Genomic DNA, 23,036 nt, shown 5'->3' on the forward strand with positions numbered 1-23,036 from the left:
AACTCAGCCCGCCTTCATTGAGTTTACAATGCACAAGCAAAGTAGATTTTTCCCCTAAATGTCCAGTTTGTCAAGCTAGTGTAATTTACCATAGTTAAAGGTGAAGTTCATTTGTTTTATTTCAGAACCATTTATACCTTTAACAGTAAGACTGGCTGTCGTCTCAATGCCGTCAGCACAGCACCTGTAGGCCCCGCTGTCCTGAACTGTGAGGTCGTGGATCTGAAGTTGTAGTTCACATCCATCCTGCTTTATTTCATACTTGTTTCCTGGTCTCAGCAGAACAGCTCCCTTCTTCCACTGCACTGCAACTCCAGGTTTGGAGATCTGGCAGCATAAAAAGGCAGTTTCACCCTCCTCAGCCTGCTGGTTCTGAAGCTCCTCACGGAAAAACATCAGACGCTCTGGAACACAGAATATAGGTATTGATTTTTGGTCCTTTATACCTAGTCTACCATACTGCCATGCGTGAATTTTTACTTCCACCCTGTTGAAACTTAGACTTTCCCCAACATGAAAGGATTTTATCCTAATATGAATCAGGTCATGCAGCATTACACAGTCCCAGAGAGAGGCCTTGAGCAGCTCCACCAAAGTTCCATAGTGCAGTAGCATCATTCTGACACAGGGAGATGCCATTCTCCCTAATTACACTCAGTGTACTATCAGAACGATTCTGAAGCTGATATATTTTGTTTTAATGCTTTAAAGTTCAGGTCCCAGCCATGTTTATTTTTGTATTTTTACGTTGACATTTCGCATAATAAAGAGTAGTCGTTTTCCTGTAATCAACACTAGAACTTAATATTTAGTATATTTGTCAGGCAAGGTGCAGGAAAGAGACAAGGAGAGTGGACGCACCTCTGAATGTTTATTGAAAAAGAGCAAAGTACCAAAAACTGAAACAAAAAGAAACACAGGAAACATAGAACACATAACCTGACGGACTATAGGAGGTACAAGAACCGACAAAGGAAAACGGAAAACACTGGGGTATAAATACAGTGACCCTTCACTGTATTTATACCCCAGTGTTTTGCGTTTTCCTTTGTCGGTTCTTGTACATCCATGAAACAAGAAACACTAGGGGCCAGGTAACGAGGGGGCGGAGCTACAGATGAAGCTACATGAGGAGACAAGGAGAACACAGAAAGGGCCATGTGCTTAGGAAAGGTAAACAAACACAGAGAGAAACACAGGCATGAAAAGGAAACGACAGGGAACAGGGCAAGGATATGACAATATTACTATAATTTACCTTTAATTCTGAGAGTAGCAGTACTCTGCACGTCTCCTGTATCACACACATAAACCCCAGCATCCTCCGCTCCCACTCTGTGTATCAGCAGCAGGTTTCGCTTCCCTTCTTTGCGAGGTTCGTACTTCTCTCCAGCCAGCAGCGTGACGTTGTTCCTTTTCCAGACGACAGGTGTGCAGTTATCAGAGGTAATGCAGGATAAGGTAGCGGTATCACCCTCAAAGATCACCACGTCCTTCAGCTTCTCTTCTATCAGAACTACAGGGAGAGGAAACTGCTGAAAGAGCACTTTGAAGTTGTACACAAACCAAAAGCGAAATCTAGAAAATAGAGGTGATTTTGCCGATAGCGATAATAAATGATATTTAGCATTATTCCAAAATGTGTTTGAAGAAGTCTCATATTGTACTACGCTGCACTTTTTAAAGGATAGTAATAATTTATTAAATATATAATGAGAACAATATATTTAAGGAGGCTGTCTCCTCTGATACATCTGAAGTCAGCTTTCAGCTCGCTTTTGGAATAGCTGCTGACGTAGCATGGTCGAGTAGTATCACAGCACACTCAGAGGAAAGCCGGCGACTCTGTTCCTATACATCAGCTCACAGATGCCTTGACATCACCCTAGGAGTGATGAGGGGAAATAGCGCCATCTACCCAACCAGAGAGAGCAAGGCCCATTTTGTTTTCTCAGGGCTCCGGCAGCTGATGGCAAGCTGCATGACCGGGATTCAGACCATCGATTTCCCAATCATAGTAGTAGCGCTACTAAGATTAACATTAAGATTACTAGTGCAAATATTAAACAGTGCATGTAAGTGGAAACCATGTGACATACCAGATTAAATAAAATAATCAGTGTTAGATTGACCAAAGTAAATTATATTTAAAATGTAACAGTATTCATGATAATTTTTTAAATGCAGATATTTCCCCATATTTTTGGAAGAGGCCACACTATTGTGCATTGTAGTTTTAATGCTTTCTAAATTAGAATATAATAAATGTGTTTTTTTATTAACTATTAAGTTACACTAAGATGCAACCTTAGCACTGCCCAGCACTGCTCCAGATCTCACCTTTAGGTTTGCTGTTGACTCTCAGTCGAGCTGAGGTCCTCTCCTCTCCCACCACGAACGCCACCACGCCCGACTCCTCGGGTGTGGTCATGGTGAGAACCAGGTGATGCTCGCAGCCTCGGCAGCTCATCTGATTCATCTCATTCTCCTGCAGAACGTTGGAGCCGAGCCACCACACCCCGTCGGTGACGTTCTCGTGAGAAAGCTCGCATACGAAATGAGCGTTTTCTCCCGCGGTGACAGTGAGCTCCTGAAGCTCTCGCACGATCCTCACCCGCTCTGGTAAAAACACACAGATCACTTTAGTATTAATACAGAAAACACGATTTCTAGCTTTTATTTAAACATTTTCTCCCATTTTCTCCCCAATTTACACGACCAATCACCCAACCCATTCATTAGGACTCCCCCTATTACTAATGTTGCCCCAACACACCAGGAGGGTGAAGACTAGCACACGCCTCCTACGATACATGTGAAGTCAAACTCCGCCTCTTTCCAATTGCTGCTCTCGGAGGAAAGCGCAGCGACTCAGTTCTGATACATCAGCTCACAGACGCCTTGTGCTGATCCACATCACCCGAGTTGTGATGAAGGGAAAGAGCGTCATCTACCCACCCAGAGAGAGCAAGGCCAATTGTGCTCCTGCAGGACTCCGGTAGCCAATGGCAAGCTGCATGAACAGGATTCGAACCAGTGATCTCTATAGCTTTCCAATATTTTGTCTAAGGGTGAGTTTTCAGTGAAGTTTCTCCAGCACTAAGGCTGTGTGCGGCAGCATTAGCATTAGCCGCTAACCTCAGCGTTAGCGGGACATAAATGCCGCCCGATAGTGCTAGATTATTATCTAGCGATTTGTCCCACGTAGCTTGTTTTAAAATGGCAAACATGCAGACTACAATCTAATATACTCACTTCTGAACAGCGAAAGAGCTAGCACTGTGGTAAGCAGCTAATGCTAATGCTGCTGCACCCAGCCTTAATGCTGGAGTGGCTTTACTGCTCCTTAATACCTGACTGGTAGGATTTATAAATAAGTTGCACCGGATTATAAGGCGCACTGTCCATTTTTTGAGAAAATTCAATTATTTTAAGTGCACCTTATAATCTGAAAAATCCAGTATTTATAGTGACTTAAACGTACTTTTCACAAACTTGTGACTCACCGATCACTCTGAGAGTGGCAGAGGACTTCTTGCCCCTGGTGTTACAGGAGTAAACCCCAGCGTCCTCAGGCTTCAGCTTTCTGATGGCGAGCTCGTGAGTCGAGCCTTTCTGGTGCAGGGTGAATCGTCCACCTTGTGTGATCTGCTTCGAGTCTTTTTTCCAGGTCACTGGAGCGTTTAAACTGGACAATAAACAGCTGAACATGACCGAGTCTCCTTCCATTGCCTCCTGACTCTGAAGCTCCTTCTCGAAGAACACAGAAGCTGCAGCTGAGGGGCAGGAGGTAGGAAAATGCTGAAGGTGAGTAAAGGGTTATATTTATTTTTTAGAGTTTAGCCTTGAGTCATCGTTTTAATCATAGTGTAAATAATATATGTACAGTGGAAATTAATGAATGTATGGAGACAGAGTCAGTTATAAATGCAAAATGAATGAGAAACTTCAAATAAATGACTAAAGAAATGGTATACGATATGATGGCATGTATGAAGCTCTGGAATGTTAAAAAGTATTAAGCTTGGTATTGTTAAATAATAAGAGTTCGGTAGCTGAAAGCTATAAACCGTTTCCTACTTCAAAAGTGGAGAACATTAAGCAGGGCCAAAACACTGCTATAAAACAGGCAGATTTTAAACCACCAAAACTGTTACATCACAGTCTTGACTAATAGTATATATCATAATGCAACACCAGTCAAACATTTTGAACACCTTCTCATTTAAATTCTTTTTTCCCTACATTGTAAATAAATACTGAAGTCATTTAGACTATAAAGGGACACATAGGGAAAGTGTTGAAAACAAACCAAAAATACTGGTTTAAGAGCAAGAGCACCTAATGTGAAACATTTAAAAATTAAGAGAAAAAAATATAGGTTTATGTTTCAGTAAAATGAACATTGTTGTTTTATTCTACAAATTATGGACAATATTTCTCCCAAATTCCAAATAAAAATATTTTCATTTAGAGCATTTATTTGCAGAAAATGAAAAATGGATAAAATAGCAAAAAAGATGCAGAGCTTTCAGACCTCAAAAAATGCAAAGAAAAGTTTTAAGAGTTCAGTAATCAATATTTGGTGGAATAACCCTGGTTTTTAATCACAGTTTTCATGCATATTGGCATGTTCTCCTCCACCAGTCTTACACACTGCTTTTGGATAACTTTGTGCTGCTTTACTCCTGGTGTGAAAATTCAAGCAGTTCAGCTTAGTTTGATGGCTTGTGATCATCCATCTTCCTCTTGATTATATTCCAGAGGTTTTCAATTTGGTAAAATCAAAGAAACTCATAATTTTATGTGGTCTGTTATTTTTTTCCAGAGCTGTATATAGTGATAATATATTACTGTTCAGCTCTATTCAGGCCTTACAATACTCATATATTTTCTATAGTTTTACCACTGTAAGAAAGTCACAGATGCTGCAGTGATATAAACTAGCCAATCTGTCAAAAGCTTCTCATGTTTTGTTTTTTATTTTCCACTATAAAGAAAATCCACTGTCCGTTCTTTTTATTCGCTGAATAAATGAATTACTCTTTCGAGGACGAGGCAGGTTGTGTTGCACGTACCCCTCACATTCACTTCCGCTGTAGTCTTTTGGTCTCCAATAACGCAGCTATACTCCCCAACATCCATCGGCAGGACGTTTTTAATGTGCAGCTCAGCAGCCGATCCCTCCTGCTTTATCCTATATTTGGCTCCGTTACTGAGCTCCTCTTCACCTTTCCACCACTGAACAGGTACCCCAGCTTTAGACAGCTCACAGTGCAGGATTACCACGCCTCCTTCTGGAGCCTCCTGGTTCTTCAGGTTTTGTTTGAATGTTACTGGAGTCGCTGAACAATCAAAGTCATATACAAAGAGGTAAAAGGTTGTTAAGTCAGATATTAAGACTAATAGATGGTAAGTGGGTCCACAATTCATTTTGTGTTTTTTGGTCGAGTGGAAATGGTTGCCTTTGGGAAAATCCTTTTGTTTATAGTTTTGGTCTATTATCATTAGAAAAACTGATGATTTTTTTTGCCCTACTCCAACAGAGTGAAGCGAAAAAGACACACATTAGGTGAGTGATGTTTTTATCCCAATTGAACCATTAATCTTACTGGACTTTGAAAAGTTTTTTTTTAACATATTGCTAGTGATTTTACTGGTTAGCCAATAACAACCTGCAAGTGTTCAAGTGTTGTAGCAATAGTTTAGCAAAGTTTTTTTGACCAATTACTGTAGGAGTAGGATCCATACTGGCAGCTGCCATGACCTCTTGTTACTGACACGCCCCCAACTGGGAAACTCGTGGCTTATCTAAAAATCTCACTTTTTTTCCCACTGCTAAATACGAGTTTGTGCCGTCATTCACGTGCTCTTATCTTGTAAATACAACATGTTCAACACGACTTGAAGGCAGCATAAGACACGAAACGAAGATGACTGCTCAATCTGACATAGTGAACATCGTGAAAAGCAAAAAAACACATTATTTGTGTACACTGTAAACCCATACGCTGTTTGAACTCAAATTATTTAAGTCTGTTTTACATAAAATTGGAGATTTCTAAACAATACTCAACTATTTTGAGTTGGTTGAACATTTGTGGGCACATATACTGTACTACTAATCAAACTGAGATCTTTGAGTTGAACCAACTTATAATAACTGAGTTTAGTCTGTTGCCATTAACAGCTTCTTTTCCATTGGCTTCTGTCACAATCTATTTGCATACTGGGTGTGTCCAACAGTTTCTGACTGACACTCACCATCAGTGTGTAGTGATTCCCCCTGGGCTACCTTAGAAATAACTCAAGTTCTGCTTTATTTATGTTAAGTCAACTTTTTATTCCCTATTACCTAAAGAATTAAGTAAACTCAACTTATCCAGTCTTACAGTATAACAAAAATAAAAAAGTTAAATCAATTTTCCCATTAGTTGTAAAAACTTGATGTTTTAAGTTATGCTAACTTAGGTTTTCATTACCCATTACTTAACTTTTTTAAGGCAATCAGTTTCTTTAAATTTTTTAAGTAAATTCAACTTTTCTGGGCTTACAGTGTAGTCTGAACTTGGCATTAGAGTTGTCAACCACTAAAATGTGCAAAGTAAAGGGTCTTACAGGACCAGGCTTGGGAAACACTTAGCACTATATCAGCACTATATCACAGTAACACTAAGCAAGATGTCACCCTACCAAAAACTTTGACGGTGGCTTTAGTTTTCTGATCTCCACATATGCAGCTGTAGACTCCGCTGTCTTCAGGCATCGCTTTCTTGATAATCAGCTCCATCTTGGACTCCTGATGCCTAATCAGATACTTCAGTCCAGACTTCAGCACTTCCTCTCCTTTCCTCCACTGGACAGGAACGCCGGCTTTGGACAGCTCACAGCGCAGGCTTACAGTGGTGTCTTCCTCAACCTCCTGATTCTTCAGCTTCACTTTGAAGACGATGGGTGGAACTGGAAGTGGCAGCCAGAAGAGAAATACTAGAGCAGAAGATCTTCACTGTACAGTATGTATTTCAGCGTGAAGCCATGCAAGACCTTGGAGCTCAAGAAGCAGATATGAGCCATACTTTGATAGAATTCATTTAAACTGGGGAGGTGGTGCAGTGTACTTTTGTTACAGGATGTCAGCAAAATTTATAATAAGGATATATAATATAAATCACTGAGATTGGATTGGCTATAACCAATCATATAACCCTCTTTTGTAGCGAAAAAAATGTTTAAGTTTGAAAATTACCTGCTAAATGTACATAAAACCTACTTTTTTATGCTATACACAGTAAAATACACAGTTAACCATTAGAACCCTACAGACGGATTTAACGTCCAAAATCACACCTTGTGTTCTCAGCTTAATTACTCAGGAATCCCTTCACATATAAACATAATCCATATATGCTTAGAAAGAGCAGAACTTACTCATTCTAAAAATAGTGATCACATCCCAGTGCGGTAAAGCTAAATCTACGAGAAACCCATTGAGAAAAACACCTAAAAAAGTGAGATCTCCTTCCCCAACCAATATTGTATACCTTTAGTGCTTCAAACTTATTTATATGATGTTTTAAACCAAACCAAATAATATCAGTAAATAAAGACTCAAAAGTGCCCACAGAAAAAGTGTGAAAATATAACAATTCTGCTTCCTTTTACATTTTAAATGATTATATTTTTGAGCAGCTGTATGGCTTCTGGAGTAAAAGAGATCAGGGCATGTGTCTGTCTGATATAATTGCTGTGTTATAAGACCTGATAGAGGAATTTACAAAAACAGAGAAAAAACACACCAAAACAGCCTAGGGTTCAAAGGGTTAAACTCACATTTTATATATTTTTGACTCTATTCTAACAAACCTCAGTGTTGCGTTATTTTATTAGCGGTAAAAATTTAACTCTAAAAAGTGTATTCTGTCTCACAGACTATGCCTCTTGATTTCTCTTCACTTCCAGCATGCTCTGTAGCCACTATTATTCTTTAATCGGGGGTTTTAAGGGGTTTTATATTGTTTATGGGGGTTATGTGTGTCTTTATGTGTTATTATATGTGTTTATAGGAGTTGAGACATAATGGTTCCATTGGTGAAGTGTTATTCAGCCTCTTGGTGTTGGGTTGGACGGTGGATAAGAGTCTCCATAGGAGAGATATATTTTATGTATTATATATGAGATGTAGATGTTTGGGAGTCTTTCATGTCCATTTCCTCATGTCTATTACTGTTTCAAATGAAAAATATGCCATATATCCAATGGTATAGCTAAATCATGTTTTTATATGCTGTTTTTTAATTTTCCTGTACCTTTCTATTAAAGGATATTTAATAAATTCCCCATACATGGTTTGTTTTATAGTTTTGAGGCAGTTTTATACAACAGAAATGACTTTAAAAAATGGCACGCCAAAGCAAGCGCAAGCCTGGTAACACAATTCACTGCCTTACCCTGAACTGTAAGCTTAGCGGTTGACTCAGAATCCTTGGTTTTACAGGAATAGTTCCCAGCATCACTTTGCTCCGTGTTGTGTATGATGAGTTTGGTGACTCTTCCTTCCTGTTTCATCTCGTATTTTTCTCCAGCCTTCAGAATGACTCTTCCCTTCCTCCAGTCCACCGGAGCTCCAGGTTTTGAGAGCTCACAGCTGAACATCGCAGTTCCACCTTCTTTAGAAACTTGGTTTTGGAGTTCCTGTTTGAATGTTACTGGTAGCGCTGCAGAAACCATAGAGTTTTTATTTTTTAGGGAAGCTTATTCACAATAAGTATTTGTATTAACTCAGACATAGATTCATCCAGAGCTACACTATATGGACAAAAGTATAAGGACACGTGCTTGTTTTTTTTTTATGAAATCAGGGTCAATAAAAAGCCAGTGCTTCTCTAAAGGACAAGCAATTGGTTTCAGCAATGGCTGCTTGGCTAAAACTTAACTAAAAGTAACTAAATGTGCTCATTAGAAGCAGTGTCTAAACACAAATGGCCATATAGTATAGCGTATATTAAGAAAAAAGTTGACTTGATAGAAAAAACTGTCCCAATAATACAAGGACCTACCCCGAACTTTGATTTCTGAGGTAGTCTTTTGGTCTCCTATAGAACAGCTGTAAGAGCCAGCATCTTCAAACACCACGTTCCTAACAATCATCTCCGCAATCCGTCCCTCGGTTTTCATGTAGTATTTTTCACCCAGGCTCAGCACTTCCTGACCTTTCCACCACTTCACCGATGCTCCAGGTTTGGAAAGCTCACAGCGCAAAGTGATGCTGTTGCCTTCAACTGTCTCCTGGTTTCTCAAGGTTTGTTTGAAGGTCACTGGTAGAGCTGAGAACAAGAAGATACACCACTCAATCCAACAGCTCCTAACGTGGCTGTAAATAACGTGATCAATGAAAACTAGCTTCCTACCATTGATTTTGAGAGTAGCTTTGGATTTCTGGTCTGGGCAGACACAAACGTAGACACCACTATCCTCAGGTACAGCTTTCCTGATCACAAGCTCCACTTTTGTCGCCGTTTGTCTCATTTGGTACTTCTCCCCAGATTTAAGAAGTTCTTCACCTACATCACCTTTCCACCATTCCACTTGAACTCCAGCTTTAGAGAGCTCACATCGTAGCGTGGCGCTGTTCCCCTCTTCAACCTCCTGGTTCTTCAGTTCTTGTTTGAACGTGATGGGAAGAGCTAAACGAAAGGTGGAAAATGTGGAAGATGGCGATACCTTTAGTGCTTCTACTGATTCTTCTATTTTGTTTAGAATCAATAGCATCTTTTCCATTGCAGGGCTGAATGTTTTAAGCCTTCAAAAGAGGTAAAACTAATGTGATATGAGGGGGCGGGGGAACCGTGGGTATGCCACACGTCAGGACATGCAACCCCAGTCGGTGCCAGCTGGGCCTCATTGGACTAATTCATCAACACACTGGGTGTCAGCATGCCATAGTCAGCATGTGAACACCGTGCTTAGGATGATGCTGGCATTCTAACCTTACAGTTAGCTGGCATGCTAATGACGCAGTAGCTAAATGAGGCTAGAACAAAGCCAGTAGCCAGAGTACTAACACTGTAGAATGTAGAATGTAGAATAAGGCCATTAGCTAGTATGGTAATGCCTTGATGTAGATATTGGACAAGCCTGGTAGCCAGCAAGATGATGCCACAGTAGTTATGTTGGACAAGGCTGGAAGCTGGTGTGATATTGGTATTGTAGCAATGTTGGACTAGACCAGTGGCTGGTGGGATAATACCACAGAAGCTTCGGTAAAAGATAATGCCAGTAGCAATGTTGAGTGACATTTACAACTACATTTATGGCATTTAGTTGCAAGGTTATTTCTATTGCAGAGCTGGGTCAATGTAGTGTTAGGAGTCTTGCCCAAGCATAGCATAGTCACCCAGACCTGGAATTGAACCCCAGTCTCCCACATGGTAGCTCACTGGCAAGCGGATATGTTATCCACTGCAACACACCAACCACTTTGCATGATAATGGCACAATAGTGGTGTTGGACAAAGCTGGTAACTGGCATAATAATGCTACTTTAGTAAAGTTCGATGAGACCTGTAGCAAGCATTATTGGAGGAGGCCAACGATGTGAAACAAGGCCGGTATTGATGTGGAACTAGGCCTGTTTCCAGCATGCTATCACAAAGGAAGTGATGTTGGACAAGGCTAGTAGCCTGAATGCTAATATTCCCAATAATGATCCCAATAATACCAGGACTTTCCCTGAAACTTTGATTTCTGAGGTAGTCTATTGGTCTCCTATTGAACAGCTGTTTGAGCCAGCATCCTCAAACACCACATTTCTAACAATCATCTCCGCAATCCATCTGTCGGTTTTCAAGTAGCATTTTTCACCCAGACTGAGCACTTCCAGACCTTTCCACTTCTTCACTGATGCTCCAGGTTTGGAAAGCTTACAGCGTAAAGTGATGCTCGATCAGGCCATCATGAAAACTAGGTTGGATAAGTCTTATATAATGTTCAACTAAGCCAGTAGCCATTGTGCTACATCCACAGTAGTAATGGAGGCCAGTAGCTGGCATACATTAGCATGCAACCTTGATCGCCCTGTGAAATGAGTGCTACTGCTCGATCTAAGTGGAAAAGAAGCTACTGTTACAAGGCGCCATTATTAGTTGAGTTAACACAATCTCCTACCATTGACTTTAATGGTAGCCTCAGTGCTCTGTTCTCCACACACACAGCGGTACACTCCACTATCCTCAGGTTGGGCTTTTCTTATTAGCAGCTCGGCCGTTGCGTCTCTCTGCCTCAGCTGATACCTTTCCCCGGTAAATAACATTTCACCACCTTTCCACCAGTCTACCCGTACTCCAGCTCTGGAGAGTTCACAGTGCAGACTGACGCTGTTCCCCTCTTGAGCTTCCAGGTTCTTCAGACTGGTTTTGAAGGTGGCAGGAAGAACTACAGGAAGTCAGAAAAAATGTTGGAATCCACTCCAGTTTAGTCCAGTTCATGCATCATTTAAGTTGGGCATGGAGTCTTCAGTTTATGCTGCCTCCCAGCAGACACTGATGGCTCTTTACAGTATTCATTTTGATCATTATTTAAAAATAATACATACATACATACAGGGGTTGGACAATGAAACTGAAACACCTGGTTTTAGACCACAACAATTTATTGTGGTGACGGACAGTTCTGGTGGAAACAGGAGAGTTTAAGTGCACAATGAATTCTGCCGTGATTTGATCAGCCGTAGTTTTATGTTTTTTGGATACAATCCGAGTTAGCACCCGAATATCCCTTTTAGACAGCTTCCTCTTACAGCGTCCACAGTTAATCCTGTTGGATGTGGTTGGTCCTTCTTGGTGGTATGCTGACATTACCCTGGATACCGTGGCTCTTGATACATCACAAAGACTTGCTGTCTTGGTCACAGATGCTCCAGCAAGACGTGCACCAACAATTTGTCCTCTTTTGAACTCTTTTGAATGTTGTGTGCATTGCAATATTTTGAGCAGAACTGTGCTCTTACCCTGCTAATTGAACCTTCACACATTGCTCTTACTGGTGCAATAATGTGCAATTAATGAAGATTGGCCACCAGGCTGCTCCAATTTAGCTATGAAACGTACCACACTAAAATGACAGGTGTTTTAGTTTTATTGTCCACACCGTGTACATCTGCAGTGACCATAAATACAATTCAGTTACAATCAAACTTATTCATTCCCCATTATAGATTTGGTTTACTAGCAAAATGTGCAAATTTTCATTTTTTTAACATGGTAAACACACAGGCTACAGGCCGATAATACGCACCTCTGAATGGTAAAAGAGCTAGCGCTTAGCGCAGTTAGCGGGTAATGCTAATGCTACTCCAGCACTGCTAGCCGGGCTTAGCAGCAGGCAACACCCCGAAAATACTCAGATTATTATTAAATAGAGTGTACACTTTTTAAGCTACACTAGACACATTTGTCGTTATATCCAGTGCACTATTACTGCAAGATTTTTTGGCTTTAATCCAATGACTGTATAAAAACATGGACACTGTGTTTGTAAGCTCTTTTGTTAGATAAGAAATTATCCCCCAAAAAACTGCCCAACATGATGTTAAATTTGCAACCAGAGAAGTTGAGACCTAAGGTTTGAGCCAAACCCGCCAACTCATTAAGTAGTAGACACGCCCCTTCCTCCAGACAATGTGTCTCTCAGACCGCCTTTATTGAGATCAGAGATACGAAAAAAAAGAGAAAAAAATATATATCACACAGTATTTGGACCAGAAAATATCCAAAATAAATGTGACAAGAGTCCAACACATCTAATTACATTAATGTTAGCTAGCTGGCTAACAGCTAATTTGATCACATTGACCATTTTACACTTACATCAATCAGACTTACGAAAAAACGGCAAAGAACTTTATACATTGTGTCTGTTAATGAGACAAAAATCATAATAAAACCACATGATCAAAAATTAAAATGTATGACTAATTAGTTTTTAGCCAACAGCTCGACTACAACTCAGCTACTCCACGTAATGCAGACGTTCTGTCTGTTCCGACCACGGTTGCCTTGTCTTTCGCTTTATACCTATGTGTTATTACTTTTTATTTAAAATTTTCTCCAATTTCTTTCCCAATTTATGTGGCAAATTGTCCTACGCATTCAACTGCCGCCTCTTTTCTAACTGCTGTTGATGCAGCATTGCTGAGTAAAATCACAGTGTTCTCGGAGGAAAGCGCAGCGACTCGGTTCCAATACATCAGCTCATAGACGCCTTGATGATGGGAATGAGAACCATCTACCAAGCTCTGGCAGCTGATGGCAAGCTGCATGAGTGGGATTCAAACCAGCGATCTCCCGATCATAGTGGCAGCGCCCACTAAATCAGTTTTAACCTTATTCTGCTTTATTCTAATATGATTTTCATTCTCACATGTAGCAGAACTTAAAACTAAACACTGGAAACAGTGTTTATATCAAAACATGATCAGATTATGCTGCAAAATCAGATTACAGATGGCATTCTTGTGGTTCCTCTGCATAGGAAACTCATTATCAAATAAAACCTACATTACTAGAAAGCTAATTTTACCCATAGATATCCAGAAAAATTGCACTGCAATATACTGTTAATTAGACACTGGAGATGGAGGAGAAAAATGAGATGATAAATGGGCGAGGCTGTTTCATCACTGAAACAAATGGGGATGGGTGGAGCTACACATCATACCGAAACCAGCCAGCAGAGGCGCTAGACCTGTGTTGGCTTTAGTTTTGAGAGATGTTGCGCTGTCCATGCTTATGTACAGTCATTTGTTTAATCAAATGAGATGCACTGGTGGTCCAGATGTAACAGAACTTCACAGCAGAAGTTTCTCTGTCAATAGATGGATATATGGTGATGTAACTATGAAGATTCTCCTCTGTTTCAGAGCTGTTAGGCTGAGAAATCTCAAGAAAATGCAATGAAATGTTTGGAAAAGACTGGAAAAATGTATTATTGGAGTCTATATTTAAAGTATATTCACTGAAAGCGCCGCTCTTAGAAAGCCAGAGTATCTTACCTTGCACCGTGAGTTCAGCCGATGACTGCGCATCTTTAGTTTTACAAATATACTTCCCAGAATCCCCCTCTTCGAGGGAGTTTATAACTAACTTGGTCAGTCTTCCCTCCAGCTTCATCTTGTACTTCCCTCCAGGTTTCAGAGCAAGTCGTCCCTTCCTCCACTCGACTGGAGCTCCTGGTTTGGACAGTTCGCAGGTGAATTCCGCACTTTCCCCTTCCTTCCAAACCTGGTCCTGGAGCTCCCGTTTGAAAGTGATGGGAAGAGCTGAGGCAATAGAAACATGTATTTTATTTTTTGTTTAATACACTGCAGAGTTCGTCATTGAAATCATTCAAGAAAGTTTTATAGGGATGCACCAATGTGACATTTTGGTTCAAAGTATGATACTGTATTTTTCACACTATAAGGTGCCCTTAAAATCCTTTATTTTTGTGCCTTATAATCCAGTGCGCCTTATGTATAAAATCTACCAGTCAGGTTGTAAGTAGCAGTAACACCACTCCTCTGAAGTACAGCGTTGTACAGGAGTTTCAGTGAAGTTTCTCCAGCACTAAGGCTGGAGACTAGAGCAGTATTAGCATTAGCCATTCAGAGGTGAGTATTATCGACCTGTAGCCTGCTGTTAATCCCGGCTAGCACTGCTGGAGCAGCATTGGCATGAGCTGCTAACCGTGCTAAGCATTAGCTACGTGGGACCCTGGGTTACCAGAACACTCAGGGTTCCTCAGTGTAGTGCTGTCAAGCAGCTACTGCTAGCGGTTAGCTGCTAATGCTAATGCTGCTGCTCCCAGCCTTAGTGAAAATCTGGAAATCTAAGCTTACTTTAAATAAACAAAAGTGAGCTTTACTCACCCAAATAAACAGTTTTCAGGAGAGAAATCTCCTGAAAGACTAGATTAACATCCAGCTCTCAATTGACTTTTTTTTAAAGAATTACATTAATTTTGTTTACTTAACTTAGTTATCTTAGCTTTTCCTTCATAAGGAAAACATGGCGACACCCTTGTTCCTTACTAGTGTTGCATAATGCGCCTTATAATCCAGTGCGCCTTATAGTTCGGAAAATATGGTACATATAATTTGCTCACTTTGCATTGCTTACTTCTGGCTGTTGTGTCGCTTTCATAGCTTGGCACTGAATTAAGTGAATTGACTGGTACTATGAATCAGTCTAATTATCTCATAAACAATCCAATCAGACTGTTGCATCCTTAAGAGTTTTATTCTTAATGATTCTTAAACATACCTTTGACTTTCAACTCTGCGATGCTCTTCTGGTTTCCAGTAACACAGCTGTACATCCCAGCATCGTTGGGATGAATATTGCTGATTTCCAGCTCATTGATTCTACCCTCCTGTTTCATATGGTATCTTCCACTGGGCACGAGGCGTTCCTCACCTTTCCACCACTCCACAGGTACGTCAGATTTAGACAGCTCGCATCTTAGAACCACACTGCCTTCTTCTGAACATTCCTGATTCTTCAGGTTTTGTGAGAAAGTGGCAGGCAATCCTAATAAACACCAAAACAATTAACACATAAACATGTTCACATTCATTGGATGGTGCAAATTATCTACCCTGACACTTTTATAAGGTTATTCCAATAACTGTAGAAACATGGCTGCTGTTCTATAGAAATTAAGTCAAAATTCTTTGCAATGTTGTCAAATTTGAAACCACCGTTTGCCCAGTAGAGACAAGAGGTGGAGCCAGACTTGGCCACTCAATTGGTAGAACTGCCTTTTTTCTCCAGACCAAGCATCTCAGACTGCCTTCATTGAGCTTATGGTCTTTTAAAGTGCATGTCGCACAATCTAATGCTATCTAATCTGACTTGGTTGCTTTCGTGTGGTTTGTGTTTTAGATTTTGAAATGTATTTATATGTTTTTTTTAAACATGTAGATGTTTAAAAATGATGTTACTACTGAAATGAATGTACAAATTATTTCTTGATATTGTGCACACAACTTGGCCAGATAGATAGCGCAGTGACTCGGTTCCAATAGATCAGCTCACAGATGCTTTGTGCTGATCGACATCACCCTAGGAGTGATGAGGGGAAAGAGTGCTGTCTACCCACCCAGAGAGAGCAAGGTCAATTGTGCTCTCCTAGGACTCTGCCAGCTGATGGCAAGCTACATGACTGGGATTCGAACCAGGGATCACCCAATAGTTGCAGTGCCTTAGTCTGCTGGACCACTCAGAAACCGTGGCTTCACTTTTGAGAGACTTTTAAAAGCTGCTGGCCAAGTTTTCTACAGTCACCACGGATTTCAAAACCAAATATCTTACCAACAACTCTGACGGTCGCTTTGGTCTTTTGGTCTCCACACACACACTTGTAGACTCCGCTGTCCTCAGGCACCGTGGCTTTGATGATGAGCTCATGTGTCGCGTCTCTTTCTCTCATCTGATACTTTTGCCCAGGCTGGAGAAGCTCCTCTCCGTTCCACCATTCCACTGGAACACCAGCTTTGGACAGTTCGCACTGCAGAGTCACTGTCTTACCCTCCTCTACCACCTGGTTCTTTAGCTTCTCATTAAAACTGACTAGTTGCCCTGCAAAAGAAAAAATGCAATTCAGATTTTCTGTATTTTCTCTACAGAATACATACATTAAAAATATTGTGTGGTCCAAACTAGGCTTAATCTCTTTCCATATATTACATGAAAGTATTTAGTCACACTTACTGCTAACAGTAACTTTAGCCGAAGTCTGGACATTGCCGTAAGAACAGCAGTAAACATCACTGTCTTCACAACTCAAAGAGAAGATCTTCATCTCCATCACTGGACCTCTCTGTCGGATCTGGTACTTCTCTCCAGACTTGAGCAGCGTACTGCCCTTCCTCCATTCCACAGGAAGTCCAGGTTTTGATAACTCACAGTGCAGAACCACACTGTTTCCTTCCTCCACCATCTGAGACTTCAGCTTCTGCCTGAATGTGATTGGTTGAGCTGTAGGGAAAAGAAACAGGAGTTCACATTAATTCAATTCAGTACACTGAACAGTTTACTGTTCACAGATTTTGCCTTTTGCGTATTCCACTGGGACTGTGCAACAACTATTTTGTCCAATGAAAATGATGCTTTCAGAGAATTCTCTCAGCTTTAAAATATCTTTGAGATACATTTGAAGGTAAGACAATTCAGGATCCAGGTAGACAAGCTGTTGGGCGCCATGTTACTTAAATCAATAACTCATCTGAATTGTCTAAAACAGAGACTGTAAAAAAAGATGGACGTTGTGTCGGTGTTCCAATTCATTCAAAGAAAATGAAGCCAAAATCTTCCGCCATGTTGGCGATCCTGAAACCCGAGTCTGCGCAGTAGAGACCAGAGGAGAAAGACTGTGGAGAGACAGCCTACTCATTTAAATAACCCCGCCCCTGAGAGCTGCCTCGTGGTCACAGGCTGCAGAGCGGAGCGACGGTCTGTTATTGGTCCCGCCCATAACCAGCCCTTTTACAATAACCACACCTTTTTGAATAGAGCTGAATAACGTTTTAAAAAACTAATTCTGTGGGGCTATAAAAATTTGACAATATAAGCAGAGGTTACACTAGCTGCTGCATTTAAATAATGGAGGCAGAATTACAGTTTATTAGGAAAAAACGTGATTGAAAGTTGTCTGTTTTGCCATTGAATCCTATGGGGATGGGTGGGGTTGCACAGCTTTCTGCAACCGAACAGCAGGGGGCGCCCGACCTGTGGTGGCTTCACTTTTGAGAGACGATGCTCTGTCCAGCTATACACAGTCTATGGTCTAAAAGGACATTTTATTTGACCAGACAAGCTCTTGAGCTCTTTGAGTTTGATGATTTGTTTAGTCTACAAGCATGATTAACCTTCACCAAACCAAACAGCCACTATGACCAGGCTTGATCATGCTGGTTGACCAGTAAGAACAAACATGATCAGAATCCCATGCTGATCAAGAGCTGGCTAACCAACTAGCTTACCAGAATATTGTACGTTGTTGACCTTGACCATTAAAATTCAGCTTAAACCATCAAAAACCAGCTACCAATAAAAGTTGGATGACAGACAAGATTTTATTTGGAGAATTTCTGCTCGTCTACTCTGTTTGTTTGAGCCAGATATTTGAATTTCATGATAAGTTTATTTATTAAATTAATTCATTAATTGAAATAGTTTTTTTTTTCCATTTCTAGATATGATTGTGTTTTTTAGCTGTGTTAGTATACTGTATATATGTGAACAATGTAAAACTCATACTATATAGATGTATTACATACATATTGATCTATTTTAAGCGTTTATTTATTTTATTATTAATGATTATTAATGACTTACAGATAATAAAAAACATTTAATACAAACCTTTTTTTAAGCCTTTCCCTTAAAATTAATTTGGTGAACAGGGTTCAATGCTACTAATAATGACCATCTTAACAAACACCATAGAGACACCATATAAACACCATATCACAAGCATATCACTCTCAGATTCTTGACTAACCGTTAATCTGGATTGCAGCTTTGGTCCGCAGGCCTGAACACACACAGCTGTAGGTTCCACTGTCCTCCGGCACTGCGTCCCTGATTACCAGCTCCTGTATTGTCACTATTTGCCGCATCAGATATTTCATCCCATGGTTTAGCACCTCCTCCTCCCTCAGCCACTCCACGATCACTCCAGCCTTGGAGAGTTCACAGCGTAACGTCACGGGCCTGCCTTCCTCCGATTCCTGGTTTTTCAGTTCCTTGATGAAGGTGATGGGGACAGCTGGTGGAGAGATGAGTCACATGTCATTTTTCACATAAATTTATTTTATGTAACTTTGCTATTATTTAACTGAATTTCCCTTTTGTATCTGAAAAATAAAGCACATTGCCGGCTTCTGGTGCTGCCCGTCAATTATATAAAACTTAAAACATTTGCTTGGCGCAGTGCACACGGCATTGCACGCAGAATTACATCTCTCTTCTAAAAAAAAAACATTTTCATAAAAAAAGGTCGCACAAGTATAGTAAAAAAGTATAGTACAAGTATAGTAAAATATAATAATTAAATTCACTAAAGCCAACAAATGTACTGATAATTAATCAAGAGAAATCAGACAAAATGCGCTGCGCCTCTCTCTCTCTCTCTCTCTCTCTCTCTCTCTCTCTCTCTCTTTCACAGCGCGGAGCTGAATTCAGCGTGACGCTATAAATAATATAAACTCAGTTTAGTTAAATAAATTAAGATGAGTAAGGACCTGTAAAGTTAATCAAATATTGTCGAATATAAAGTATAGGTAGAGGTTTTGGTGAGCTGTTTTCATGATTTGAAACTGAAACTAACCAAAACTTTTATTATTCTGCGCAGAAAGCCTGGGATTGTTTTAAATGAGTTTTTTAAATGGATTATTGTTTTTGTCCATTCTTTTGTTTTGTTTATATATACATTTTTACTTTGAGTGTGGTTTGGTTTGTTTAATTTTTATCCCCAGACGCGTATTTGGTTTTTCCGTTTTGTTTTTTTTTCAGTATTACAAGTGTTAGTAGTTTTTCGTTTCTTATTTTTTTTAATTCGTTAGATTATATTTTTGTCAACATTTTGGATTCTTTTTTTTGTTTGTTATTTTTCTGATAATTATAGTAAATACATAATTTATTTTCGTTTGTTCAAGTAACGCAATAGTTACTTTTACTGCTAGCTAGTTACTTTTATAGTGAAGTAACTCTGTTAGTAACTCAGTTACTTTTTTGGAGAAGTAACTAGTAACTATAACTAATTACTTTTTCAAAGTAACGTGCCCAACACTGGTTATAACACATACGTAGAAAGGGCAACAATATAGATGGCTGTGGGTTCACTATTTGACAAACAACAGGTCATTCTTGCCCTTTCTACGTACCGTATGTGTTATAACTAATTATTAATGGTTTTTAAGGCATTTACAACCTAATTAGTAACCATTAATAAACTAATTGTTTATTAAACCATTTATAAACCCTTTATAAAGTTAGTCTTATTGTAAATAAGTGGTACCACTATGTAAATACATCAGGAAAGATCGTATTCTTCGTATTCTCACCATTGACAGTAATGGTGGCCATGGTTCTCTGGTTTCTGCAAAGGCAAGTGTAGGTTCCTGAGTCCTCAGGCTTCAGCTTGTGGATTGTGAGGGAAATGTGATTTTTACGTTGTTTCATCAGGTACTTCTCTCCGGATCGCAGTGTCTCTGCTCCTTTACGCCATAAGTACTGAACACCAGGTACGGAAAACTCACAGGACAGCGTCACGCTGCCTCCCTCCTCAGCTTCCTGACTCTGAAGCTGCTTAGTAAATTCAGCAGGAACCGCTGGAACAGCCAGACAACATCAAGCAGGTTTAGAACAGTAGCCAAATGCCACCACACACACACACATACACATACACACACATTGTGCAAATTTTTTAGGCACCTGTGGTAATTTCAGTAAAGATAAAGCATCCAGGAGAAATCTGGAAAAAACTACAGATTTAACATACTGAACCCTTGTGTGGTGTTCATATTTTTGTTACTCGTTTACTTTGTTACTTGTATTTAATTCAGCAAAATTAAGCAATTCTACATTAAAATGTTTTACACATGCTTGCTTCACCTAAATTGCAAGCAATATAAACAGCTTACATGGTTAATATTTGCCCTTTACCTTTCTTATGTTACATTTCTTTCAAAAGTGCTACTCTTTTTTTTATTAGTTTTTTTAATAAAATGTAAAAGAAAATAAATTTAACTCAAGATATGAGTAGAAAATTTGTTTAGTTTCAAATTTACAAATGAAGCAATGTTTATTAGCCCTTGGCCAAACATACTGTATGTAATATAAATGTGTAGGGGGGTGGGGGGGGGCAGTGTGTGTTTGTCGAAAATGTGTTTTGATTTATGTCACAAAATGTTCTGGAACATACAACAGTGTTGCTCAGATAAAAAGGTTAATTTTATGTTTTACTAGAATAATGATCATATAATAATCTCAGTAAGAAAGCATTTGTAACAGTTTCCACCCTCAGGTCATCAGACTCCTCAACACCTCCTCAAGGCCTGAACTGATTCTGCCCCAACTCCTCCTCATCTCCTTGCTCACTCTCTCAGGAAGTTTTACTTGCAGTTCTACTTGTTTTGAAGGTGATTATTAATTAATACCTTTCACAGTCACAACTGCCTTGGTTCTGACCGATCCAGCATCGCATTCATACACTCCTGCATCGGTGTCTCTGACCTCACGGATGGTCAACCGGGCTTCGTTTCCGCATCGACTCATCAAGAAGTTGGAGGAGTTCCACACTAAGCAGCCATCTTTGTACCACAGGATATGGCATGGTTTGGAGGTCCTGCAGAGAAGCACCAAACTTCCACCCTCAATAGCTTCAGTGTCCTCTAGTGCTTTGGTAATTGTTGGGCGCCTTTCTGTAATTGCACAGTAAAATACATTCAGCATTCTCAAGAATATTACTTCAGTATACTTCTCAGGATTTTCCATTTCTAATGGCCAATTGTTTAAGATGTTACTGGATCATGTCTAGCTCTTACCTCTTACAAGCAGTGAAGCATAGGATCTCTTGTCTCCAGCTTCAAAAGAGATGGTTCCAGTATCTTTGCGTTCAAGCTGTTTGATGGTAAGAGTATGGTATCCACCAGGGATTATGCTAATCTCATTTAGATCATTTGTGTAGAGCTGGGTCTCATCTAGGTACCATTTAACCTCAGTGTAGTCGCTTGGACAGATGCGGCACTTGAACATCACAGTGTCTCCTTCTAGACACTCAACATCCTCCAGTTCGTCCAAGATGAGCACTTTCTGACCTTAAGGACAGAAGGGCAATTCCAAATTTGTTAGCATTTATTAGCCTACCTTTAATCCATTCATGCAGCAAACAGACATTCACTAGTATACACTAGTGAGTGCACACAATTGCAAATAAAGGGGTTAAGGGCCTTTTACTCAAGGGACCAACAGTGTTGGCTTGAACCCAGTGAACACAGGTTATAAACATACAATCCTGTCATCACCAGTGTTGGGAGTAACCGACACCCCGTTACTGCATGTTACTTGAGCCGCTCTATGAACTTTTTTTTTTTACTTCGCTTTGTCCTGGTTAACCCCCTCCTCTTTCCGGTGAACTTGAGCTTCTGGCCGCTGTGCCTGTAGGTTTACATGGTTTGGCGTGGTGAATTCAGTGATTGCCGTGGACAGGCCAAGTTCCGATTTAAGGACGTTAAGCTCTTTGTAGCTGCTCCGGTTTTTGTGGTGCTGCTGCTTTCTCTTTTGGTAAAGCTGTTTGATCCAGCTGTTAAACTCTTATATTAATACCATTTTAACGGTCGTTAGATTATATTTTTGTCAACATTTTGAGTTTATTTTTGTTTGTTATTGTTCTAATAATAATAGTAAATACATAATTGATTTTCTTTTTTTTTTCTTTTTTTACAGGCGAATAACAAAAGTAACGTGATAGTTACTTTTACTGGTAACTAGTTACTTTTATATTGGAGTAACTCGGTTAGTTACTCCAATATATTTTTTGGAGAAGTAAAGAGTAACTATAACTAATTACTTTTTTAAAGTAAGGTGATGCAAATTTGTGCATTTATGCAAAAGCTACTTTTAAGAACTTGTCCTCGGCTCATTGACCAATCATGACATGTCTGGTGTCAAACAGCTCAGCAGAGCATACGCCTAAATAATTATTTAAAAAATCTTGAAATTTGTAAACAATATGGCCGCCACATGCAAATTAGACCTACCATTTTTTACTTAGAAATATGTCAAGACGCTGTTCGAAGCTACCCGAAAGTAGGGGCTTTCCATGGTGGGGGTGCTGAATTCAATGACTTCCACAAAAGATGGTTTTGTAGCCTTATTTATTTTATGCGGTTTTGTTATTTAATTTTATTGTGGTAACCTTTATACATGTAGTTGTCCTGTTCCTCCTAAGATTCTAAAACAAATTCTAAAGGTTAAAAAAAAAACACTTTGCATGCA

The 23,036-nt window shown here is 39.8% G+C and overlaps 1 protein-coding gene across 1 annotated transcript in view; it reads right to left on the reverse strand.

The window, feature by feature from the left end:
• Positions 1-23,036, reverse strand: part of obscna (obscurin, cytoskeletal calmodulin and titin-interacting RhoGEF a) — an 82,724-nt gene that overhangs the window by 50,047 nt on the left and 9,641 nt on the right. Inside the window, exons 8-25 of the mRNA XM_049486018.1 lie at positions 21,584-21,856; positions 21,197-21,460; positions 20,102-20,368; positions 18,538-18,804; positions 16,746-17,012; positions 16,347-16,613; positions 15,297-15,563; positions 14,048-14,314; positions 11,164-11,430; positions 9,408-9,683; positions 9,057-9,323; positions 8,448-8,714; positions 6,694-6,960; positions 5,079-5,345; positions 3,507-3,776; positions 2,341-2,619; positions 1,259-1,516; positions 138-404 (exon numbers count right to left, since the gene is read on the reverse strand). Coding sequence (XP_049341975.1) covers positions 138-404; positions 1,259-1,516; positions 2,341-2,619; positions 3,507-3,776; positions 5,079-5,345; positions 6,694-6,960; positions 8,448-8,714; positions 9,057-9,323; positions 9,408-9,683; positions 11,164-11,430; positions 14,048-14,314; positions 15,297-15,563; positions 16,347-16,613; positions 16,746-17,012; positions 18,538-18,804; positions 20,102-20,368; positions 21,197-21,460; positions 21,584-21,856 — 4,824 coding nt within the window. The remainder of the gene's footprint in view (positions 1-137; positions 405-1,258; positions 1,517-2,340; positions 2,620-3,506; positions 3,777-5,078; positions 5,346-6,693; positions 6,961-8,447; positions 8,715-9,056; positions 9,324-9,407; positions 9,684-11,163; positions 11,431-14,047; positions 14,315-15,296; positions 15,564-16,346; positions 16,614-16,745; positions 17,013-18,537; positions 18,805-20,101; positions 20,369-21,196; positions 21,461-21,583; positions 21,857-23,036) is intronic.

The sequence above is a fragment of the Astyanax mexicanus genome, chromosome 12, assembly GCF_023375975.1.
Source record: "Astyanax mexicanus isolate ESR-SI-001 chromosome 12, AstMex3_surface, whole genome shotgun sequence".
NCBI classification, from domain to species: domain Eukaryota; kingdom Metazoa; phylum Chordata; class Actinopteri; order Characiformes; family Acestrorhamphidae; genus Astyanax; species Astyanax mexicanus.